Source organism: Leopardus geoffroyi, chromosome E2 (assembly GCF_018350155.1).
Source record: "Leopardus geoffroyi isolate Oge1 chromosome E2, O.geoffroyi_Oge1_pat1.0, whole genome shotgun sequence".
In the NCBI taxonomy this organism is placed as follows: domain Eukaryota; kingdom Metazoa; phylum Chordata; class Mammalia; order Carnivora; family Felidae; genus Leopardus; species Leopardus geoffroyi.
Genome location: NC_059335.1, coordinates 15,215,781 through 15,238,776, shown reverse-complemented (window position 1 = coordinate 15,238,776; position 22,996 = coordinate 15,215,781). Strand labels below are relative to the sequence as shown.

Genomic DNA, 22,996 nt, shown 5'->3' with positions numbered 1-22,996 from the left:
GTTTTATTTATCTTTGAGAGAGAGAGTATGAACAGGGGAGGGACAGAGAGAGAGGGACACCGAGGATCTGAAGCGGGTTCTGCACTGACAGCAGTGAGCCTGATGAGGGACTTGAACTCACGAACCATGAGATCATGACCTGAGCTGAAGTCGGAGTCTCAATTGACTGAGCCACCCAGACGCCCCCATGACTCAAGTTTTATGGGAACACAGCCAGGCTCCTGCATGTCCGCATTGCCTAATGGCTGCTTTTTCGATTCGTTAGTGCAGTCTCTGCCCTTTGATAGGAGTATTTATGTCATTTATACTTGGTGTAATTATTGATACAACTGGCTTTACGGCTGCCTTTTTTGCTCTTTGTTTTTACTCTCTGTTAATCTGTCACTACCTTCTTTTGTGTTAAACAATTCTTAGTGGACCGTTTAAATTCCTCTATTGGTTTTTTTAGCAGTATTTTTTGAAAGCTGGTTTTTGAGTGGTCACTCTAGTGATTACAATGTACCTCTTTACTTATGACGGTCAACTTCATTTTTCTTTTAAAGATTTTTTTAAGTTTATTTATCTATCTTGAGAGAGAGAAAGAGAGAGAGCTTGAGCAGGGAAGAGGCAGAGAGAGGGAGAGAGAGAGAATCCCAAGCTGGCTCCATGTTGACAGCATGGAGCCCCACGCAGGGCTCAGACTCACAAACCGTGAGATCATGACCTGAGCTGAAATCAAGAGTCGGACACTTAATTCACTGAGCCACCCAGGCGCCCCAAAACTGATTTAATTCCAGTAAAATATAGCAGCATTGCTCTGTACATCCCTATTCCCCCCCCTCCTTGTGTGCTATAATTGTTATATATGTAACATAGAGATGTGCTATGTACCCTACAACCTAGTATTATCACCTTCACTTTATACAATCGTATTTTAAAAGAAATCAAAAGAAGTAAACAGAAAACATATATTTATATCATTAAAAAAATATCTATCTACATACTTCTAATTTCTGGGGCCCATTTCTCCCCGTGGATTTGAGTTTCTGTTTGATGTCAGTTTCTTTCAGTGTGAAGGACTTCCTTTAGCATTCCCTAGAGGGCAGCTCTGTTAACAATGAGTTGTCAGCTTTCGTTTATCTGGGACTGTCCTTATTTTGCTTTCGGTTTTGAAATACAGTTTTGTTGAAGATAGAAGTATTTGTTGATAGTTTTCTTTTTCTTTTAGCGCCTTGACTGAGTCATGAAACTGCTCAGCTCCTTTCTGATCTTCTCTGATCCCAAAGACCTTGGGTTTTTGTTTTTTTTTTTTTTGGCTTTTTTTTTTTTCTTAATGCTTATTTATTTTATTTATTTATTTATTTATTTTTCAACGTTTATTTATTTTTGGGACAGAGAGAGACAGAGCATGAACGGGGGAGGGGCAGAGAGGGAGGGAGACCAGAACCGGAAACAGGCTCCAGGCTCTGAGCCATCAGCCCAGAGCCTGACGCGGGGCTCGAACTCACGGACCGCGAGATCGTGACCTGGCTGAAGTCGGACACTTAACCGACTGCGCCACCCAGGCGCCCCTATGCTTATTTATTTTTGAGAGAGAGAGGGAGAGCAGGGGAGGGGCAGAGAGAGAGGGAGGCGGAGGATCCGAAGCTGGCTCTGCGCTGTCAGCACAGAGTCTGATGCAAGGCTGGAACTCATGAACTGTGAGATCATGACGTGGGCCAAAACCAAGGTCAGATGCATAACCGATTGAGCCACCCAGGCGCCCCTGACCTTCATTGGTTCTATAAAAAGGTAGCTATTGATTGTATTGCTGTTAACGCTGTACAAGACGAGCTGTTCTTCACTTCCTGCTTTCAAGGTTTCCTCTGTCTTTTATGTTTTTTACAGCAGTTTGACAATAATGGGTCTAGGTGTGGATCTCTTTGTATTTATCCTATTTGCAAGTCATTAAACTTCTTGGATCTATAGATTAATGGCTTTTGTGAACTTTGGCAAGTCTGTAGCCGTATTTCTTCAAACATGCTGCAGCAGCGATAGAAAACCAAACATGACCTCTCCAGCTCTTCCATCCCTCTTGCTGAGCCCCTCCAGGCTCTGCTACTGATTTGTTCCTCCGCTGCCATCCCTGGGACATGCCAACCTGGGTAGTGGCCGCCCTAAGCATCCAACTTCATAATCTCTTAGAGCCCCACATGGGGCTCCCTGCTGTCAGCGAGGAGCCCGCTTTGGATCCTCTATTCCCCCCCCCACCCCCCGCTCTGCCCCTTCCCCCCTCTAAAAAAATTTTTTTTAATTAAATCTCCCCAGATGATTGCAATGTACAGCCACGTTTGAGAACTAGATTAAGGGAATAAATGAGACAATAAACAAAATGAATGAATGAACGAACAAATGAATAGACACGGAGAAATGCCTGAATAAATGGATATGTGAACAAGTAAGTGAGGAAATGACAAAGGAATGAATGAATGGAATGAAAGTGTAAACAAATGAACAAATGATTAAATCCATGCAAGGGTGCGGTGGTAAGAGGATGATTGGCTGGATGGTTAGTGGACAGATGGAGAGAGGAAATGGTAAGTGAACAAATAGTTGGAAATGAATAGAAGAATATATCATAAAGATATGGATGGATGACATGATAGGTAGAGAATGAAGAAATCGATGCCTAGTCAGAGGGATCAATGGCGCATGGAGAGATGGATAGATGGATGGATGGATGGATGGATGTGATGGAAGGCAGAGAATTGCACGGACAAATGGAGGGATGAACAGATGAATGAGTGAATGCAAGTTGGATGTAAGGATGGCTGAATGGACAGACAGATGGATGAGTGAATAAATAAATGGTTAGATGTTTGAATGGATGGATGGTCAGATGGCTGAGTGAAGGGTTGGATGATGAATGGATGTACAAATGGCTGGATAGGTGGAGAGTTAGGTGACGGTGAGTGGACAAATGGTTGGATGTTTGTTTTTTTGTGTTTTAGATTTTCAAAAAAAAATTTTAAGTAATCTCTGGGGTGCCTGGGTGGTTGAGTCAGTTGATTTCCTCTTGGGTCACGATGTGAGGGTTGTGGGATGGAGCCCTGTGTAAGGCTCCACACTGAGCATGGAATCTGCTTGGGAGTCTCTCTCTCTCTCTCTCTCTCTCTCCCTCTGCTCTCCCCCCACCACCCCACAACTCTTGCTCTCTCTCTCTCTCTCTCAAAGTAAATAAATAAAAGTTCTAAAAAGAATTTCTTTTAATTAAAAAAAAAAGTAATCTCTACATCCAGTGTGGGGCTCGAACTCACAACCTCGAGGTCAAGAGTTGCTGCCCCACCAATGGAGCCAGCCAGGCGTCCTTGACTGTGTATTTAGGTGGATAGATGAACACATGCTTGGATGGATGTTTGGAGAGATTTATGGGTGTGGCGATGGATGAATGGACAGGTGGATACATGGATGGATGGAAAAATGGGTTGTATAGTGACTAAGAGTGTAGCCAGACCACCTTGATTTGAATCCTCATTCTGCCATTTATATGCCGTGTGACCTTGGGCAATTTGCTTTACTTAAAAAAATTTTTTAATGTTTATTTAACTTTTTTTTTTTGAGAGAGAGAAAGAGAGAAACAGACTGTGAGCAGGGGAGGGGCAGAGAGAGAGAGAGACACAGAATCGAAAGCAGGCTCCAGGCTCTGAGCTCTCAGCCCAGCTGACGGAGCCACGCAGGCGCCCCTGCTTTATTTTAATTTGCCTGTTTCCTCATCTTTTCCAGAGGTACGATAATAATAGTTCCTATCTCCTGGTGGTTTTTTTTTTTTTTCAACGTTTATTTATTTTTGGGACAGAGAGAGACAGAGCACGAACGGGGGAGGGGCAGAGAGAGAGGGAGACACAGAATCGGAAACAGGCTCCAGGTTCTGAGCCATCAGCCCAGAGCCCGACGCGGGGCTCGAACTCATGGACCGCGAGATCGTGACCTGGCTGAAGTCGGACGCTTAACCGACTGCGCCACCCAGGCGCCCCTCTCCTGGTGTTTTTGTGAGGAGCAAATGAGTTGATACACTTCAAGCCCAAGATCTGTGTCTGGAATATTCCTAGATTTATTGTGATGGGAAGATCGATGGACAGGTGATGAGGTGCTGAATGGACAGTGTATGATCGAACCAAGGAAGGAAGGAACAGCGATACGGACGTTACGGACACGCATGAGACACCCTCAGACATTTTATTAAGGGCTTAGAAGAGAGTCCTGTGGGCTCTTTCTCTCTGTGTCCCCAAGAGTTATGGCTCTGGGAATAGATCAGATCTGGATATAGGACAAGTTGATATCACCCTGGATCTCTAGCACGTCCACGTTCTGGAAGGCCGAGAAGCGATGGGAATAGTCGAAGAGGTGCTGGCCGTTGGCGTAAACCTTGAAGCGATCTATGCCACAGCGAATGGACAGCTGCAGGGAGAGGGCAGGCTTGAGGCTAGGGCCAGGACACAGGCTCTGGAGGGAAGGGGGCGAAAGAGACCCCCGACTCACATCAAAGAATTTCCCAGGACCAAATGGGTTGTGGGAGATCTTCTTCTCCTCGGATCCCCACGAACCATTCAGGTAGCTGTTCCGGACCACGGTATCCTCGGTCAGACGGGAGTTAATGTGCAGAGCCATGTCCCCCGTGGACCCCACGATGAAGTTGATCGCAAAGCTGAAGGCAGAGAGGGAAGGAGGTGGGAGTCACACGGGGGCCAGTGCCTGGTTCTCCGAGGGAGGAGGGGGCCGGGGCCCAGACTCCTGGGTCTGAAGGAGGAAGCGGGCTGAGGATCCCCGCTTCAGTGCAGACTGGGTACCTCTTGCCTGTAGGGGGTATAAAACCCTTGACTATGATGGTTCTTCGGGCTGTAAGCCCCCCTTGCAAGATCCTCCTGAATGGCACGGGCTGTGGGAGGAGAACATGGGGTCCTGTTACCTCTCAGGTCACCAGAAGCCAGAAGCAGGGACAAATTTTCAGAGATGGGTGCCCACTCCTAGGAAATGTCCCCAACTCCCGTCCCCTCCCCACTCTGGCCACCAACCCCACCCTCTCCCCGCCTCCGGCCCCAACACCCTCTGCCCACTCTATTTCCCACCCTCTCAGAGCCCCCCTGCCCACCGTCGGCTCCAGCTTCCCCACAAACTGCCCACCACAGAGCCCTAAACGCCCACGGGACACATTACCGGGTTGAAGATAGGGGGTCCCTCCATGGTCTGTAAGGTGAGGAAGGAGAGGTGTTATTCTAGAATATTTGACAAATATTTATGGCACACCAACTATATGCAGGTGTATCTCTGGGTGCTGGATTAGTACAACGGGGGGGGGGCCCACCTCCTTGACCCCCCTCGCACTTCTCGCCACCCCTCCCCCCCCACCCCAAGTGGCCACCCAATTCTCCCACTTACAGGCAGGTTACTTGGCAGTTGCTGGGTGTGTCCAGGACCCTATACAGATGAATGGAAGGCAGAAATGGTGAGGGGGGCTGGGGGTCCTTCAGCTGCCCCAAGACCTCCTCAGGCCACCAAGCCCCCACCACAAGAATTCCGTCACCCATCGACAGGTACTTACTGGGTTTGCCGGCGTGCCCATGGGTGTCTGTGGGCACAAAGGCAATGTGTGTAGGAAGGCAGGCAATGAGGGAGACCCCAAACTAGGGCCTGGGGGTGGGGGGTGTCAGGGATGCCTGCCCAGGGCAGCCCCACGACCGCGGTCCAAGAGAACTCTGGGGTCAAAGAGTGGCACCCAGGTGGCTCATTAATGGAGAGGAAATTGCCACGTTTAGGGATCTTCGGGACACAGTGACCCTCTACCCCTTTAGGGTGAGCCTGGTGCATTCTACTCTTGCACCCTCCCTGGTCCTGCTTCCTCCTGTCTCTGTGCCTCGGTTCCCCCATCTGTAAAATGGGTCCGATGATCATCAGAGCACTTTCCCCGAGGAGGTGGGGGACGGGGGCGTACAGGCTGGGGAGTAGAGAGCCCTCAGCTGAAGGACATGGCTGGCGTCTAGAGTCTGAGTGCTGCTATGGGTGTTTTGGTGCCTGTCTGTTCACTGTGGACGTGGGAATGGGGTTTCTAGGTCATCGTGTGTGTCTCCGCTCAGCTTTCGCAGACGCTGCCCAGTCATTTCCAGGGGAGTGTCGGGCCAGTTCCCCAGCCTCGCCCACAATCGGTATTGTGTGCCTTTCCCTCGATAGCTCTTCTCGTTGGGGGGGGGGGGGGGGGAGGTAGCTCGTTGTGACTTGAAGTGAGTTTCTCTCCGGTGACTAGCAATGTTGGGCAACTTCTCATGGACTCGCCTACTATTCCCCGTGGCTTTTGTTCCTCCTTATCTTTGCTCCTTGACTCAGCTGACGGACTTCCTCCTCCTCCCGGAAGCCTTCCCCTCGGACTCCCCAAACCTCCTGTCTCCCACCCCGGCCTTGACCGCTTAGAGCCAACACTGCCTGGGGAAATGTCTTGTCTTCCCAGTGGATTGTCTTAGTTGCCTCTGAGTCTGTGGCTCAGCCAGCGAAGGGCCTGGCACGGAGCAGGTGCTCGGGGCAATAAAGGAGTGAGGGAATGAATTAAGGAAGGAAGCAGGCACATAAGTGAGGAGACGCCACCCACCTGGCTTGGCGGGGGGTTGCCGCCAATGAAATTGATTGATTGAAGCTCCAGGTCCCCATCCACTTGCAGGTGGGTGACCATCTGCAGGGGCAGCCGGTGCCCAAACTCATAGAAGGGATTTCCATTTACCACCACCTGGAGGGCAGGGGGTGAGGTCAGAGTCAGCCCCCATGACCTTGGGAAAGCAGAAACAGGAAGCAGGGAACAGAGATCTTTTTAACTCGGAGACGCGTCTTGGGGATGAGCTGGGATAGCCACAGAGTCAGGAATCTCGGAGTCTGCAGGTCGGAGGTCAAGCCGGGGTCAAGGGGCAGCTCAGAGACCGGTGGTTGGGAGACAATGGAGAATGTAGTCAGGAGAGCGATCGCGAGATAATCAAGTCAGAGTTTTGGTTTCGGCGCCAAAGGAGATGGGCCCGAGTCTAGCTCTGACGCGTTGGCTGTGTGACCTCGGGGAAGTCATTCCACCTCTCTGAGCCTTTGGAGGCTCACCCTGGGATTGATGGGAACATTAAAACCCAGCCAGGCATGTCAAAGGCGTTGTGGAAATCCTGTGCGGAGCCTTGTTATCATAGCTCAGCATCCTCAATGTCCTCACGGTTCTATTTATGGCGCCAGGCGGGGGGCATGGGGCTGACAGCCAGCTCCGGAGGAGTCTTATTTCCGGACTTAGGTGCTGGTGCCACGGGTGTGTTGTCTTTGTGAAACACCAGCGAGCTCTGTACGCGTGGCTCGCATTCTTTTGTGCACTTCAGTAACACATTTTAAAAAATACTCGCGATGCACCCAGGTGGCTCCGTCGGTTAAGCGTCCAACTTCGGCTCAGGTCACGATCTCACGGTTTGTGGGTTCGAGCCCCGCGTCCGACTCTGTGCTGACAGCTCGGAGCCTGGAGCCTGCTTCAGATTCGGTGTCTCCCTCTCTCTCTCTCTCTCTCTCTCTGCCCCTCCCCCGCTCACCCTCTTTCTCTCTCCGTCTCAAAAATAAACAGGCATAAAAAATTTGTTGTAAATAAAGCTTAATAGAATTAAAAAATTAAGAAAATTAAAAATACTTGCATAGGGGCGCTGGGTGGCTCAGTCAGTGAAAGCGTCCAGCTTCAGCTCGGGTCATGATCTCATGGTTCGGTTCGTGGGTTCGAACCCCATCTCTGGCTCTGTGCTGACAGCTCAGAGCCTGCTTCGGATTCTCTGTCTCCCTCTCTCTGGTCCTCCCCCACTGGCACGTGAGCACGTGCTCTCTCTCTCTCTCAAAAATAAAATAAACTTAAAAAAAATACTTGCATCATAGTAATCAGTCACAGCGTGTGGGCCTTATCCGGAGGCGGAGTGAAACAAAGTGCAGACAAGACTCAGGTCATGATCTCACAGTTCGTGGGTTCGAGGCCTGTGTTGGGCTCTGTGCTGACAGTGCGGAGCCTGCTCAGGATTCTCTCTCGCTCCCTCTTTCTCTGCCCCTCCTCTGCTTGAGCTCTTGCCCTCATGCTCCCTCTCTCTCTCAAAACAAACTTTAAAACAACACACCTTAAGGTATTTATGAGGTCACCGGACGGCTGACCGGATGTGAGGGCCCCAGGAAGAATTGTCAGTGCTCGAGGTATGGTAACGGCCTTGTGACTAGGTTCTTAAACACTGAAATATTTATGAATGAAATTATGTCTGGGATTTGCTTTTAAATCAGATGAGAGGGAAGCGTCAGGGAAGGATGCAAACACAGGGGCCTGGAGCTCACGACCGCTGGAGCTGGCCAAGGGGACCAGCGGGTCACTGCACCCGCGCCTCCTCTTGTGTGTGTTCAGAGTTCTCCAGAAGAAAGAGCAACAATACGCATTTTGCAAGAATGCAGAGGAACAAAGCGACCTACGTTAAACATGTCAAGGCTGCCCACGGTAGAGGAATAGGAATGAGGAACGTGAGAAAAAAAAAAAAAATTGTTTAAGAGAAAAAGTGTTTAATAGGCAGGAAAGAAGGAAAAGAAAAAAGTGAGGTGGGAAGGGGGAGGGGAGAGGGAGGAGGGGAGGAGAAGGAGGGGGAGAAGGGGGAGAAGTAGGAGAAGGGGAGGAGAGGGGAGCAGGGGGAGGTACAGCCGGAAGAGAGGAAGAGAGGGAGGAAGGAAGGTGGAGAGGGAGGGAGAGGGAGGCAGCGGGGAAGAGGAAGGGGGGTTAGGGAGGAGGGAGGCCCCGCCCCCAAGCTCAGACCTTGTAGTGCTCGGCCTGGACCATGAACACCAGCTCAAAGGCGGTGCCCTTGCGGAAAGGCATGCTCCTTTTCTTCTCCTCGCTGCCCCATTTGCCACCTTGCATGGAGTTGAAGACCACCTTGTCCCAGCCATCGAAGCGGGGATTGAAGTGGAAGGCGATATCTGACCCCGAGTGCTGCCCCGCCACGAAGTTCACGGAGAACCTGGTGGGACAGGAAGGGCTGTTCCCCCCCCCCCCCCCCCCCCGGCCCCACCTGCCTGCTTGCCGGGCCCTCCTCCTGGAAGCCCGCTCAGACCTACCCGGTCCTCACTTCCCCGAAGGGGCCGGAGGGGGGTTGGGGGACAACGACAAAACAGGACAGCACACTTGGGCACTGCTGACCCGAGAGAGGGGGGCGGGGGTAGTGCCCTGGAGTCCAGGAGGACTGCCCTGCTCATTCCCTTCCCTTAACCGGACCACCCCCCCCCCAGCCCCTCCCAACTTTAAATAAGACCACAACTGGGACTCCTGCATTTCCAAGGGCCGGGCACTGTCCTAGGAACCTCTCTGCTCCCTCCCGGACCTGGAGGCCTTTCCCCACCAGCAGCCAGGGGGGACCTAGGAACCCACACGACCCACCCCTTCCCTCAGGCCAGCATCCCTGAAGTTACTCCAACTGGGCACACACACCCCCACCTCAGGGCCTTTGCAAGGGCTGTTCTTTCTACCGGCCTATACTCCCAGGCTCCCTCCCTCCTCTTCTGTGGGTCTTTGAAGTGTTCCCATCCCGCTACCCTATTTAAAGGGACAGTGCCACAGGGCCCCCCCCCCCACATCCATTCCCCAACTCCTTTCCCAGTTTGTCTGCTTAGCACTTATCACCACTTTGATTTTTGATTTTGATTACAGATTTGATTTTTGTCTTTCACCTCTCCTCTCTACTAGGATGTCAGCTCCATGTGGGCAGAGATCTTGGCCCTGTTGACTGCTCTGTCCCCAGTGCCCAGGCACACAGTGGGCACAAAATGACCAAAAAACCAACGAGCGAGAAACAACAATGCCTTCAGCTCGTTTCCATCTTTATCACCATTTTAAGGCCCTAAAAAAATGTTAAGACTGGGGCGCCTGGGTGGCTCGGTCGGTTAAGCGTCCGACTTCGGCTCAGGTCATGATCTCACGGTCCGTGAGTTCGAGCCCCGCGTCGGGCTCTGTGCTGACAGCTCAGAGCCTGGAGCTTGTTTCAGATTCTGTGTCTCCCTCTCTCTCTGCCCCTCCCCTGTTCATGCTCTGTCTCTCTCTGTCTCAAAAATAAAAATAAAACGTGAAAAAAAAAATTTAAAGAAAAAATGTTAAGACTTATTTTAGTGCTTACTTTCCAGTTTTACGCATTGAACCCTCAGGACAATCCCATTTTACAGCCGGGAATCTAAAGCACAGAGAGGCGTGGTGCCTTTCCCCGGTCACACAGTTGGGCAGTGACAGAGCTGGCCAGGCCGAGCTCAGAGCCTGTGATCTGAATTCATGCTATCACACCCATCAATTCCAGTCCAACATCCCAGCTCCCGGGCCGGGCTGCCTCTCTCCATGAGCCTCCCTGACGCCTCCCAGCCCCCAGGCTCCCTGCTCCTGGTCACCAAGTCCTGGACGTCCCAGGGGCTAGGGCTGATCTTTGGCCATCGGGTGCAGGGGCACAGAGCTCCCCTTCCCAAGCAGGAAGGAAGAAGGTCTTCTGCATTAGGGCGGAAGCCCCCGTTTGTAGCCCCTCCTAGCCTAGCCTGGCGGAGGGGAGTGCCTTACCTCTTCATGTGCTCGCTAGCCACTCCTTGGATGTAAACAGACATTCCGATGCAGAGACCACCCGGGATGGGCTTGTTGTAGGGCAGAGTCTGTGGAAGGGGCCTGGTGAGACTTTACCCCTCATCGAGAAGCCCCCCGCACTCTCATTGGGACACTAGGGGTGAAGGGTCCACGGGAAGGTGAAGAGAGCGGAGCGTCAGGTGTGGCTATGAAGAGCCAGGGCGTCGGGATGGGAGTAAATCAAGCCCCAGGGTCAGTATCGGGTAAATCAGAGTCAAGGTTGGGGGCGGGGGCACCTCTGAGGAATCAGGATGAGAGGAAATTGGTGTGTGGGGTTCAGGGTGAAACTAAGCCGGGGCCTGCGGTTGGGGCCTGGGCCGCTATCTCACCGGGTTGTAGGTGGGCTGGTAGCCCGGTGCAGGGACATAGGCCATCTTGAGAGGCTGGGCTGGTGGCTCGTCGTCGTCCGGTGAGAAGAGGTGCAGGAGTGGGGAATGGTGGCAGGTGGCAGGAGGGCGGTGGCTCTTATACCCGAGGATAAGGGAGTGGCTGGCGGGGCAGGGTCCACAGGGCCCCTCTTCCGGGCATTCCCGGCTCCCATCTTTTTCGAGGGCACCCCCTTGTGTCCCTTTTCTTACTAGCCTCACTGGTAACCAGTCAGAACCCAGTTCATCTATCTGGGTCAGGTCAGGAGGACTCAGGTCAGAGCCCCCTCCTTCAGGCCCTTCCGCAAAGAGGAAGCGTAGTGAACTTCAGCCCCGCCAGGGCCTTATCAGAGCCCATAAAAGCCTGCCCAGACCTTTGTTAGCAGAGGGAGGGTGAGTCCAGGAGGGCTGGGCAGGGCAAGGCTGCAGGCGCGACCTGTGACAGATGGGCAATGGGAGTGGGTGAAAGCAGGGAGGAGCTGGATGCCCTGGACACTCTTAGGAACTGCGGAAGGCATTTGCATGCCCACTGCATGCCGGACCCGTGCACACTGGACTGTATAGTTTTTAATTAATTAAATAATTAATTAAAAAATGCCTTAGCATTTACTCATTTTTGACAGACAGAGCACGAGCAGGGGGAGGGGCACAGAGAAAGGGAGACACAGATCCCAAGCAGGCTCCGGGCTGTCAGCACAGAGCCGGACGCGGGGCTCGAACTCACAAACCACGAGAGCTGAGGTCGGCTGCCCAACCGAATGAGCCACCCGGGGGGCCCTGGACTGCATAGATCACGACTTCTGGAGCCAGGGGTGCTGGGTTCAGATCTTGCCTTGGCCACTTCCTGGCTGTTTGGTCTTGCATTAGTTTGGCCTGAACCTCAATTTCCCGATTTGCCCAACTGTAAAATGGGGATATTAGCAGTATCGACCTCATAGAAGCCTTGAAAGGAGTCACTCAGGGAATAAATGCTCAGAACAGGACTTGGCATATAGAAGGCATTAAATTAATCCTTGGCCTCTTGCACTCGTTCTAAACATAAACCCAGGAGGTTGGGCTTATCTACGGACATGAAAACCTGAAGCTTAAAGAAGCGAGGCTGTTGGCCCGAGACTGGGTAGCAGCAGAACTCTAGCCAGACTCCAGCGTCGCATCCCATTAGGCTATGCAGTGAGTGGGTGCCAGGCAGGGTGAACGGTGTTCTGGAGCCTGGAGCAGGCAGGGAGACCAGCCGCAGCCTTTAGGCCTGCAGAAGGCACTGACTTTTGCTTGCCCCGCCCCTGCCAGACTTTCTATTGGCCCTGGGCTGCCCACTGCCAGCTCTGAATGGGCATCGCCTGCGTGGCTCCCATTCCCATTGGCCAAATCTCTGTCCCCAACATTCAGCACCGCCGAGGGCCGTGGGCGCAGGCACATCTTGGCTCCTTGCTGCCTCTCCTCTCTTTGCAATAAAGACACCGGGTTCCTTAAGTAGCTTTATTGTTTGGGTGAAGATAAGGCCCTGGGCATGAGGAAATCAGTGTCCCAGCTATAAATTGGGAGATCAGGCATGAAGGCACGGAGGCGACGATCCTCACTAATCCTCCTTCTCTGTGGATGAGGAAACGGCATGAGGTGGGACAAGGGGCAAGGCCTGGCCCTTGGGGGCTCTCAGAGCTTGGAGAAGTTCACGCTCTTCAGGTCCTTCTTCTCCAATGTAGCCTGGACAGACTTAACGATGTCCTGGGTTTGCAGCATGCTCATGTTCCAGGTGGCCTGGATGAAGAGGGTGGAGCATAATGGCAAGGGCAGGGAATGGAGTTGGGCCAATGAAAAACAGGGAAGAGACAGCGCACCAATCGGAGGGCAAGGCCTGCAGAGGTCTGCTTGCAGGGGCCCTGACTGGTCGCTCTGGGACTGGAGAGGGGCTGTGATTGGCTGGACGGAGAGCCTTACCGCGTAGTTGAGACTCTCGGCCACGGAATGGTTGCGGGAGTAGATCAGGTTGACTTTGGTGCCCTGCACTGCCACAGGGCTCTTGGTGGAAATCTCTTCCGCCAGGGTGAAGGCTGCCTCAAGCATGTCCTCCTTGTTTGGGAACACCCGGCTGCGGATGAAGGGAATCCGTAATGGGGTGTGGGGGTTCTGGGAAGGTTCCCACGGATGAAGAATTGGCCAACCACAGTGGAAAGCGGAAAACCGCCCAGTGAGAAAGACCAATCAGAGCAGGGCACTGGACCCCAGAATAAAGAACTGACCACCCAGAGAGTGGAATCTGTGAAGATACACAGGGACCCAAAGAGCCCTGCCCAGGCTGCGCCCGAGCTTTCAACCAGCCCAGGCCTCGGCCCCTACCTGACCAGACCACTGCCCAGGGCCTCATCAGCCATCATCTTGCGGGAAGTGAAGGCCAGCTCGTTGACCAGGCTGCAAGAAAGCGGAGAAAGCCTATCAGGGGACGGCCCTCATCCTGGGCCCGGGAGATGCCCGGGGTCCCCTCCCTCGGCTGCTCTGCTCACCTCTGGTTTCCGATGACTTTGGGCAGTCGCTGCAGCGTTCCCACATCAGCTGCCAAACCTATGTCCACCTCCTGGGGCGGGCCATCGTATCAGAGCTTGGTTTGTGCCCGATACTGACCCCCACCGTGTAACCTCAGTGCCAGTGAAATTCGGTATTTACTGTAGAGGCACATTCCACACCCACCTCAGAGACTGCCCCCCACCCCCATTTCATTGCCATCCACATGCTTTCACCCAGGTAACTTCTTTCAGCCTAGAATACAGCCCACTTCCCAATTCCTCTGCCCTCCCAACTTCTTAGGGTCGGCCACGTCTATCTCCAGAGGGAAGCCCTCAAACTCTGCCCATCTGACCCCCTTCCTGCCTCTACGGGTTCCATCCTGTCCGCGTCCTCTCCAGGACTGATCCCAGCAGCAACCCCAGCCGCATCTCCACCCCCGTACCTTTACTCACTCCTAACCCCACGTAGACTGCATGGCCTCCCCTTGACTTCCCTCATGGCCAAAGTGTTACTTTTTTTTTTTTTTTTTTTACTTTTTTTTTTTTTCAACGTTTATTTATTTTTGGGACAGAGAGAGACAGAGCATGAACGGGGGAGGGGCAGAGAGACAGGGAGACACAGAATCGGAAACAGGCTCCAGGCTCTGAGCCATCAGCCCAGAGCCTGACGCGGGGCTCGAACTCACGGACCGCGAGATCGTGACCTGGCTGAAGTCGGACGCTTAACCGACTGCGCCACCTAGGCGCCCCAAAGTGTTACTTTTTAAGGTGCAGTTCTGCTTGACTCTTCCGTGAAGCCCTCCGGGCTCACTCCAAGCCTTCCCTTCTCCCCCTCCCTCCCCCCCCCCCTTAGCCTCCCCTGTCACTGCTCTGCCCCCACCCAGCCACTCACTGCCCAGCTCTATGCAGGATCCGAGGACACAGAAGCTCGGGGAGGATGGCTCACCTTCACCTGGAAGAAAGCATCCTGGGTACAGTACCGGATGTCACAAGCTGTGACGAGGTCCACGCCTGCGAGGTGGAGGCCAGGGGCATTAAGCAACCACATGAACCAACCCCTCCTCCCAGGTGGTGGGGTCGCACCCCTGGACCGAGTTGAGCTAGCAACTGATCTGAGGCTGGCGGTCAGTGGCCGAGGCGGGCGGCAGCCAATAGGCGCCCGGCCAGCGTGGGTGCCCGGATGCGTGGCGGGTGTCTGCGTACTCACCCGCACCAATACAGGCCCCGTGGATGGCGGCGATCACCGGTTTAGGGCACTGCAAGGGAACGGAAGGGGGTGGTGGTCAGGGCTGGTCTGGAAGAGGTGGAGGGGGCTGGGGGTGGTGCCCTGCCTGCCCCTGCACCTTCTCGATGACATTGAAACTCTCTTGGTATCTGCTGATGAGGTTACGGAGCTGCCAGCTGATGCGGGCCCCATCATCTCCTTGGGGCTGGAGGATATCCGAAGCCATGTCCATGAGGTCGATGCCTGGTGGGGAGGCACGAGGAGGCTCATGTAATCCCCCCCACCCCCACCCCCACCCCCAGGCACCCTCCCTCCCCATCCACTGCCCCAACTAGCGGTCAGGTCAGATTTGAACCCCCAAACCACCGCCAGTGTTTCGAGAAAGCCGCTCACACAGGGCTTTGCCAGGGATCGCATATGGGGTGTGAAATACATAAATGCTGACATTGATAGGGCCGTTACTCACTTTATCCTCACAACGACCCTATGAGGTGGCTATTACCATCGCCAGTTTTACTGGGAGTAAACTGAGGCACCGGACATTAAAGTCACTTGCTCAAGGTCACACTGGCTTGTGAGTAATGGCACTGGAATTGTAAGCCCGGGACCATGCACTGGCTCCAGAGGTCATGTTTGTCACCATTATGCCAGATGGCACAGGAGACAGGCTTTTGGCAGGAGTCAGTGGTGGGAATGGTCCCTCAGAGAGAAGACTCGAGAGAGAGAGCAAGTTTTCGTGGCTCCAACTGCAAGACGATCCCAAGTCCAACCTTTGCTCCACTAATCCTTCTCCATGACCTCTACTCTGGCTAAAATACTTTCTCCTGGGCTCCCTGTTCCCTGCCCCGATCATTTCCCACACACAGCCAAGAGAACTTGTGAGCATGTCAGGGGGGGCTTGTCTTCCCTCCCACCCCACTTACTTAGAAGAAAATACAAGGTATGTGCCGGGACCTTACCAGCCCTCCTGAACACTGTCCCTAGCCCATTCCTTTGGGCACAGAGGCCTCCAACCGTTCCAGGGCCGCCTGGGTGGCTCCGTCGGTGAAGCATGTGACTCTTGGTTTCAGCTCAGGGCACGATCTCGTGTGGCTCATTGAGTTCCAGCCCCGTGTCAGGCTCCACACTGACTGTGCAGAGCCTGCTTGGGATTCTCTCTCTCCCTCTCTCTCTCTGTCCTTCCTCTGCTCTCTATCTCTCTAAATAAACAGATACACTTTAAAAAATTTTTTTTTCAACGTTTATTTATTTTTGGGACAGAGAGAGACAGAGCATGAACGGGGGAGGGGCAGAGAGAGAGGGAGACACAGAATCAGAAACAGGCTCCAGGCTCTGAGCCATCAGCCCAGAGCCCGACACGGGGCTCGAACTCACGGACCGCGAGATCGTGACCTGGCTGAAGTCGGACGCTCAACCGACTGCGCCACCCAGGCGCCCCAAAACAGATACACTTTAAAAAAGAAGAAGAAGAAGAAGAAGAAGAAGAAGACTGACCCCATCATTCTGTCCAGGCCACAGCCCGAAAGTCATCTCCTCAGAGAAGCCCACCTCAGCCACGCGGGCTAAACAGCAGCCCCGTCATCCTCTATCTCATTTTCTCTGTCTCATCTCCTACACTGCCCTCTTGTTACCACAGAACTACGTGCTTATTTCGAGGGCCCATCTCCTTTTCCAGGACGTGAGCTCTATGAGTGGAGTTGTTTTGTCTTTTTGCCCACTCCCGCATCCCCAGTGCCTAAACTGAGCCCAGGGCACAGGAGATGTTCAGTAAGCGAACAGTATAGACAACAGTCCCTGCCCTCACTGAGCTGCCCTTCAGTGGGGGGAAGACAAACAAATGAGAAAATACATTTTGTCGGGTGGTGACAGTGCTAAAAGAAAATTACAGCAGGGAAGTGGAATGGAATGTGTGTGTGTGTGTGTGTGTGTGTGTGTGTGTGTGTGTATGCAATGAGGGCTGTTGCAGTATTAAATGGGGTGGTCATGGACCCTCTCATTGAAAAAGTGACTTTTGAGTGAAGATCTGAGGAAGGAGAGGGAGGGAGGGAGCTATGGGGCTAGCTGGGATCAGAGAGTTCCAAATGTCAGGAAGGGCCAGCGCAAAGGTCCTGTGGTAGGAATGCCCCTGGGCTGTATGAGGAGCGTGGGGGCGGTCAGCATCGCCCGCAGTGTAGTGAGTGAAGGGGAAAGGTTGGAGAGCTTTACGGGGCAGAGGGTATGGGGCCTCACCGGCCAGGGGGCAAACTCTGGCTTTTTCTCTGAGGGAGGCCTTGCCAGGAGATGATTCTGAGCAGAATCATCCTTCACTTTTTTCTTCCTGGGGTTCATCCTTCTTGTCCCTTTGCCTCTGAACGATGCTATCTGACAAACCAGGAAAACCATTCCCACATCTAGTCATCTACACCCCCAATCCTCTGGGGCTTCACTGCCTCCACAGCTGGTTGAAATAAGTGAGACCTGAGAATTTGGGGCTGAGTCGTAGGGCTAACTTGGTGCATGTTAAATACACGGAAGACAGGATCACTCCCCCGCCCCCAGCCTTGGCCAGGCCACTTCCTCCTCTGCGCCTTGGGTTTCTCCTGCACAAAATGGGGGTAACACCCTCCTGAGAGCTGATGGAGAGATGGCAACAATTAAAGGCGAGAGACAGCCCCAGAGGCCCTTCACACCCCACTAATGGCATCACAGTTACCATTTTGACACCTGCTGGCTTCTGCGCCCACATCTGTGAAGCCCGGGCGATTCCGCAGAACCCATGCTGACTCCCAGAGCAAGCCCAGCTTGGCACTTGGGACACCTCCTTTCAGTGGCTTTTCTGGCTTCCCTGCACCACCGGCACGCACACACCCTGGCTTTTCCAACCCCTCGCAGTAAAGGACCCCAGACCATGGGATCAGGTGTCCCCCTCTAAGGTACGAGCTACTCGGAGTGCCTGGGTGGCTCCGTCGGTGAAGCGTCCGACTTGGGCTCAGGTCACGATCTTGAGTTTCGTGAAATCGGGCCCCTTCGTCAGCTCCGCGTTCTCTCTCTCTCTCTCTCTCTCCCTTTCTCTCTGCCCCTTGCTCCCTCGAGCTCTTAAAAATATACATAATTATATACATAATACATAGAATATATGTACGGACCTGTATATGCGTATATACATATATGACATATGCGTATATACATATATTACATATGCGTAATATGGTACGGACCTGCCCACCTATGACAACTGCACACGTGGTGTGGGTGGACAAGATATAAACCACTGCCCGACAGCATGGGGCAGATTCTGGAGGACGGAGGACGTCATCACTTAATTTCTTTCTTTTTTTTTTTTTTTAATTTTTTTTTTTAGCATTTATTTATTTTTGAGACAGAGAGAGACAGAGGATGAGCAGGAGAGGGTCAGAGAGAGAGGGAGACACAGAATCGGAAATGGGCTCCAGGCTCTGAGCCATCAGCCCAGAGCCCGACGCGGGGCTCGAACTCACGGACCGCGAGATCGTGACCTGGCTGAAGTCGGACGCCCAACCGACTGCGCCACCCAGGCGCCCCTCTTTTTTTTTTTTTTTAAAGCAGGCTTCACACCCAGCGCAGAGCCCAACGCAGGGCTTGAACTCATGACCCTGAGTTCAAGACCAAGAGGACGCTCAACCGACGGAACCACCCAGGCGCCCTAGGAAGTTATCACTTAAAAGAAGGGACTGGCACCAAGTGAGGTGGGGGTTGTTAAAGTTTCTAGACTGAGGCGAGGTTGCAAGCGGTGCTTGAAGAACCAGAAAACAGAGTCCAGGGTGACCGTAGCTGCTGGAAAGTATGGGGCGAAATTCCAGAAAAGAAGAGAGAGCCAGAGAGGGGAGCCCCAAATTCTGTGGATAAACTCTGCCCAAATCTCTTCCTGACCCATGAACCATGCATGCAGCCCAGCAAGAGATTTCAAAACTGATTCCAACTCGGCCGCTAACACAGGAACCTCCACCCTCTCTGCCGGGTCCAGGATAGCATCCAAGTTCCAACGTCCTTCCATAGTCCAATATCCAGGGTACAATCCAAACTTATTCCAAATGCAAACAAAAAGAAGGATGAGACCCAGTTGTTCAAGAGAAAAGACGATGAACAGGGATCGACCCCAAAGTCACCCAGATGTTGGAATCGGGAAACAGGCGCCTGGGTGGCTCAGCCAAGTGCCAACTCTTGATTTTGGCTCAGCTCATGATCTCACGGTCTATGAGATCGAGAACCCGCATCGGGCTCTGTGCTGACCACGCGGGGCCTGCTTGGGATTCTGTCTCTCTCCCCCCCTCTCTCTCTGCCCCTCCCCTGTTCGTTCTCTTTTGCTCTTGCTTTCTCAAAATAAATGGGTAAGCTTTAAAGAGTTTTAAAACAGTGGTTATAACTATGATCAACAGTGCAAAGAAAAACATGCTTGCGACAAATAACGAGATACGCAACTTCAGTAGAGAAATGGCAAAATATAAAAAAGAACCAAATGGAGATTTGAGAAGCGAAAACTACAGTATCTGAGATTTAAAAAAAAAAGATCACTGGATGGGCTTCACAAGCAGAACAGCGATGACAAAGGAGTCAGTGAATGTGGTCAGTGGAAATGATCCCGTCTGAAGAACAGTCCTGTGGCACAATAAAACTTCGAACAGACGTGTAATTGGAAATCAGCTCGTGTGTGTTAAATAATTATATGAAAGCATCTTATTATAATACACTTTAGTGACATGAAAAAAAACAACCGAGAGGTTAAGGGCCTTGGTCAAGATCAGACTTCAAAGCCCATCATCCTGTCCATATTCTGTTGGACTAACTTTGAGATTTGAATGTTTTAAATTAAAGAGAAAAAAAAGGTAAAAGTGGAAGTTAGAAGCTGGTTAAAACCTTAATTAAGAAGCATTGTTTGGGGCACCCGAGTGGCTAAGCTGGTTAAGCATCTGACTTCAGCTCAGGTCATGATCTCACGGGTCATGGGTTCAAGCCCTGTGTTGAGCTCTGTGGGGACAGCTTGGAGCCTGTTTTGGATTGTGTCTCCCTCTCTCTCTGCCCTTCCCCCAGTTGCGTTCTGTGCGTGTCTCTCTCAAAAATAAATAAACATTAAAAAAAAAACAACCAAAAAACATTGTTCCATTGCCAGGAGCAGTGGCAGGGGTGGGGGTGGAGAGCACCCGGTACCTGAAGTGAACAGTTTTCCTGCACCAGAGATCACCACAGCCCGGCAGTCAGGGTCTTGCGCTATCTTGCTGAAGCACTCCACCATCTCTCTGTGGAGGGGCAAGGAGGGAAGGGCTGCGTATCCCCTGCCCTCAGGTCACCCGACCCCCACGCCCCACCCCTGCCCACTCCCTCAGCCCCTGCCTCCTCCTGCAGGCAGGCCTCCCTCGGTGATCTGCAGGCCCTACCTCCAGCAGGCCCTGTTCATGGCATTTCTCTTCTCAGGCCGGTTGAGGTGCACGTGGAGAATGTGTTTCTGAGCAGCGGTCACTCGAAGGGACTCATAGCTGTGGTCTGGCGCTTCTTTGGGGGCCTCTTCTTGTGCGCTGGAGCTCATGGGGCGAAGGCTAAGGCTGAGACCCTGAGGAGTGGGAGCCATCAGGCCTGGGGAGACAAAGGAAAGAAGAGCCTGTGATGACCCCAGATTGGGGTCACAGAGCCATCAAGGGCAGACGGCACACATTACTTCTCAGTGATGTCAGATTGGAGAACACAAGCCCCTAAGAAACCTCAGGGCAGGGGCGCCTGGGTGGCTCAGTCAGCTAAACCTTGGGCTCTTGGTTTTGGCTCAGGTCATGATCTCACTATTCGTGAGTTCGAGCCCCAAACTGGGCTCTGCGCTCACAGCGCAGAGCCTGCTTAGGATTCTTTCTCTCCTTGCCCCCCCTCCCACCCACCCCCCCCCCCCCGCACCCGCGCTGTGCCACCTCACCCCCACTCGCTCTCTGTCTCTCTCAAAATAAATAAACTTAAAAAACAAAAACAAAAACAACTTGAAGATTAGGAGTGCACTTGTCAGTGGCCCCAGTGCCGGCACTACTTCGGACCCTTTAGCACGGGAAGGAGGGACCCCAGACTGGGAATACCAAGCTGTCAGTCACCCTATTGTAAGACACAGGCCTGCAGAATTAGGGAGCTCTTTGGCTGGAAGCACGTGCACCCCTGTGTTGAAAGCGCTCAGACCGTGACCCGCGACAGGCTTTCCCACCCTACGGTGGCTACGACAGCACGACAGAGCTAGGGACTCCCAGAGGCCGAGGTGACTCACGCCGTATCAGCAGATCTCGGAACCTGAGAGAAACCGCCATCTCTGCCGCCTCCGCCACTGAGTTGTAGTTGGGAGTGACCACACAGAAGGAAGTCAAGGGGGCGGGCGCGAGGCCACCATGTTTGGCGAGGGCATTGATGCCGCAGCCTGACTGGCGGTGACGCCAGTATTTCCGCCATCTTTACTAAGGGCAACCGGAAATAGTTTTCTGAGTTCGCCGATTACAGCTTAGTAATGAGACCTTTGCCCCAGTAGGAACCTGGCCTGTTGCTCCCGGATAATTCATCAGGGGACTGTCTTATGATGATGGAAAAATTGGAAACAGCTGAAATGTTCAAGGACGTAATGGCAGAATAACTGCAGCACTGCAACTTTGTAATCATGCCCTTGTACCATGTTAACTGAAAAGAAAAAAAGTATCTAGTACTGAGTATAACCCACATAAGGGAACGAAAACATAGACAACAGACGAGCCAACAATGGGCTGTCTGTGTAATCTGTTTGAGCTCTCACACCAACAACAGGTCGCACCATTTTTCACTGTATGCAAAGGAAACCGGAGCTTGGGGAAGGAAAGTCGCTAGTTCAAGGTTATCTGGGCTTTAGGAGTAAAGAGGGGATTAATGTGGCTTTGAAGTTCATGTTCTTAAAATAATTTCCTTAAAAATAAAACCGGGGCGTCTAGGTAGCTCAACTGGTTGAGCAGCCGAATTTGGTTCAGGTCATGATCTCCTGGTTTGTGAGTTTGAGCCCAGCGTTGTGCTCTGTGCTGGCAGCTTGGGAGCCTGGACCCTGCTTCGGATTCTGTGTCTCCCTTTCTCTCTGCCCCTTCCCCGCTCATACTCTGTCTCTCTCTCTCTCTCTCTCTCTCTAAAATAAACATTAAAAAGAAATAAAAAAGTTTATGGCTGCAAGGAGACTGTAGTTTCTCCTTTCCAGATGCTGTCTGCAACACCCTGGTGAAGCAATTTATCCCATAAATGCCATGTGACTTCAGATGTTAATCTGTTTTAAAACCTCACGGTGGGGGGGTGGGGGGCAGGTGCCTCGGCAGCTCAGTCAGTTAAGTATCTGACTTCAACTCAGATCATGATCTCATGGTTCGTGAGTTCAAGTCTTCAAGCCCTGCATCAGGTGAGCATGAGCCCTGCTTCAAGTAAACACAAGCTCTGCTTTGAGTGAGCCCTGCTTCTCTTTCTCTTTCTCTGCCCCTCACTCACTTGTGCCCTCTTTCTCTCTCAAAAACAAAACAAAAATTTCACAGTAAATCCCTGGGGCGCCTGGGTGGTTCAAGTCAGTTAAGCATCCAACTTGGAGCCCAACGTGGGGCTTGAATTCACAAACCACGAGATCATGACCTGAGCCGAAGCCAGCTGCTCAACCTACTGAGCCAAACTGGTGCCCCTCAGACTTTGGATCTTGGCACAGGATCCAAGGGATCGAGCCCGATGCTGATAGCATGGAGCCTGCTTCGGATTCTCTCCCTCATCCCTTGTCCCTCCCCCCACCCCAGCTCTTGTGGTCTCAAAAGAAACTTAAAAAACAAAATCACAGAAAACTCCCTAACTGGTTTTTCCTAAGATATTTTTTACTCTGAGAAAGAGAGAGCGCGCGCGTGTGCGCGCACACGTGCAAGGCAGGGGTAAAGAGGAAGAGAGAATCCCAAGCAGGCCTGGTGCTGTCAGGGCAGAGCCCAAAATGGGACTCGATCCCACAAACTGGGAGATCATGACCTGAACTGAAATCAAGAGTTGGACACTTAACCAAATGAACCACCCAAGTGCCCCAGCTAAGACTTTATTATTTTGTTTAATGTTTATTCATTTATGAGAGACAGAGAGACAGAATGTGAACGGGGGAGGGACAGAGAGGGAGACGCAGAATCCGAAGCAGCCTCCAGGCTCTAAAAGCTGTCAGCACAGAGCCTGATGCGGGGCTCCAACTCACGCACCGCTAGATCATGACCTGAGCTGAAACCGGACGCTTAACTGAGCCACCCAGGCACCCCGCTAAGATTTTATTTTTAAA

At 52.5% G+C, this 22,996-nt stretch overlaps 2 protein-coding genes across 2 annotated transcripts; both read right to left on the bottom strand.

The window, feature by feature from the left end:
- Positions 1–4,162: 4,162 nt before the first annotated feature.
- Positions 4,163–11,107, bottom strand: LGALS4 (galectin 4). Its single transcript, XM_045442425.1, has 9 exons — positions 10,960–11,107; positions 10,571–10,659; positions 8,792–8,996; positions 6,596–6,730; positions 5,395–5,433; positions 5,173–5,202; positions 4,806–4,894; positions 4,498–4,663; positions 4,163–4,416 (listed from the first exon to the last, which is right to left on the bottom strand). The coding sequence occupies exons 1-9, from the start codon at positions 11,002–11,004 to the stop codon at positions 4,270–4,272; spliced, it is 945 nt and encodes a 314-aa protein (XP_045298381.1). The 5' UTR covers positions 11,005–11,107; the 3' UTR covers positions 4,163–4,269.
- A 1,350-nt stretch (positions 11,108–12,457) lies between these two features.
- ECH1 (enoyl-CoA hydratase 1) lies at positions 12,458–21,148 on the bottom strand. The gene is made up of 10 exons (XM_045442424.1): positions 20,969–21,148; positions 20,109–20,304; positions 19,882–19,970; positions 14,837–14,961; positions 14,701–14,749; positions 14,440–14,504; positions 13,494–13,564; positions 13,330–13,401; positions 12,931–13,081; positions 12,458–12,750 (listed from the first exon to the last, which is right to left on the bottom strand). Exons 1-10 carry the CDS (start codon positions 21,006–21,008, stop codon positions 12,646–12,648), a joined length of 963 nt encoding a protein of 320 aa, XP_045298380.1. The 5' UTR covers positions 21,009–21,148; the 3' UTR covers positions 12,458–12,645.
- Between the last annotated feature and the right edge of the window lie 1,848 nt (positions 21,149–22,996).

Coding starts and splice junctions, on each gene's coding strand:
- LGALS4 (XM_045442425.1), bottom strand. CDS start 11,004: ATGGCCTATGTCCCTGCACCGGGCTACCAGCCCACCTACAACCCG. Junction 8,997..10,570: donor GCTAGCGAGCACATGAAGAG/GTAAGGCACTCC, acceptor CTGTCCCACCAG/GTTCTCCGTGAACTTCGTGG. Junction 5,203..5,394: donor AACTGCCAAGTAACCTGCCT/GTAAGTGGGAGA, acceptor CTCACCTTACAG/ACCATGGAGGGACCCCCTAT.
- ECH1 (XM_045442424.1), bottom strand. CDS start 21,008: ATGGCGGTTTCTCTCAGGTTCCGAGATCTGCTGATACGGC. Junction 19,971..20,108: donor ATGAACAGGGCCTGCTGGAG/GTAGGGCCTGCA, acceptor GCCCCTCCACAG/AGAGATGGTGGAGTGCTTCA. Junction 12,751..12,930: donor CCGAGAGTCTCAACTACGCG/GTAAGGCTCTCC, acceptor CTCTTCATCCAG/GCCACCTGGAACATGAGCAT.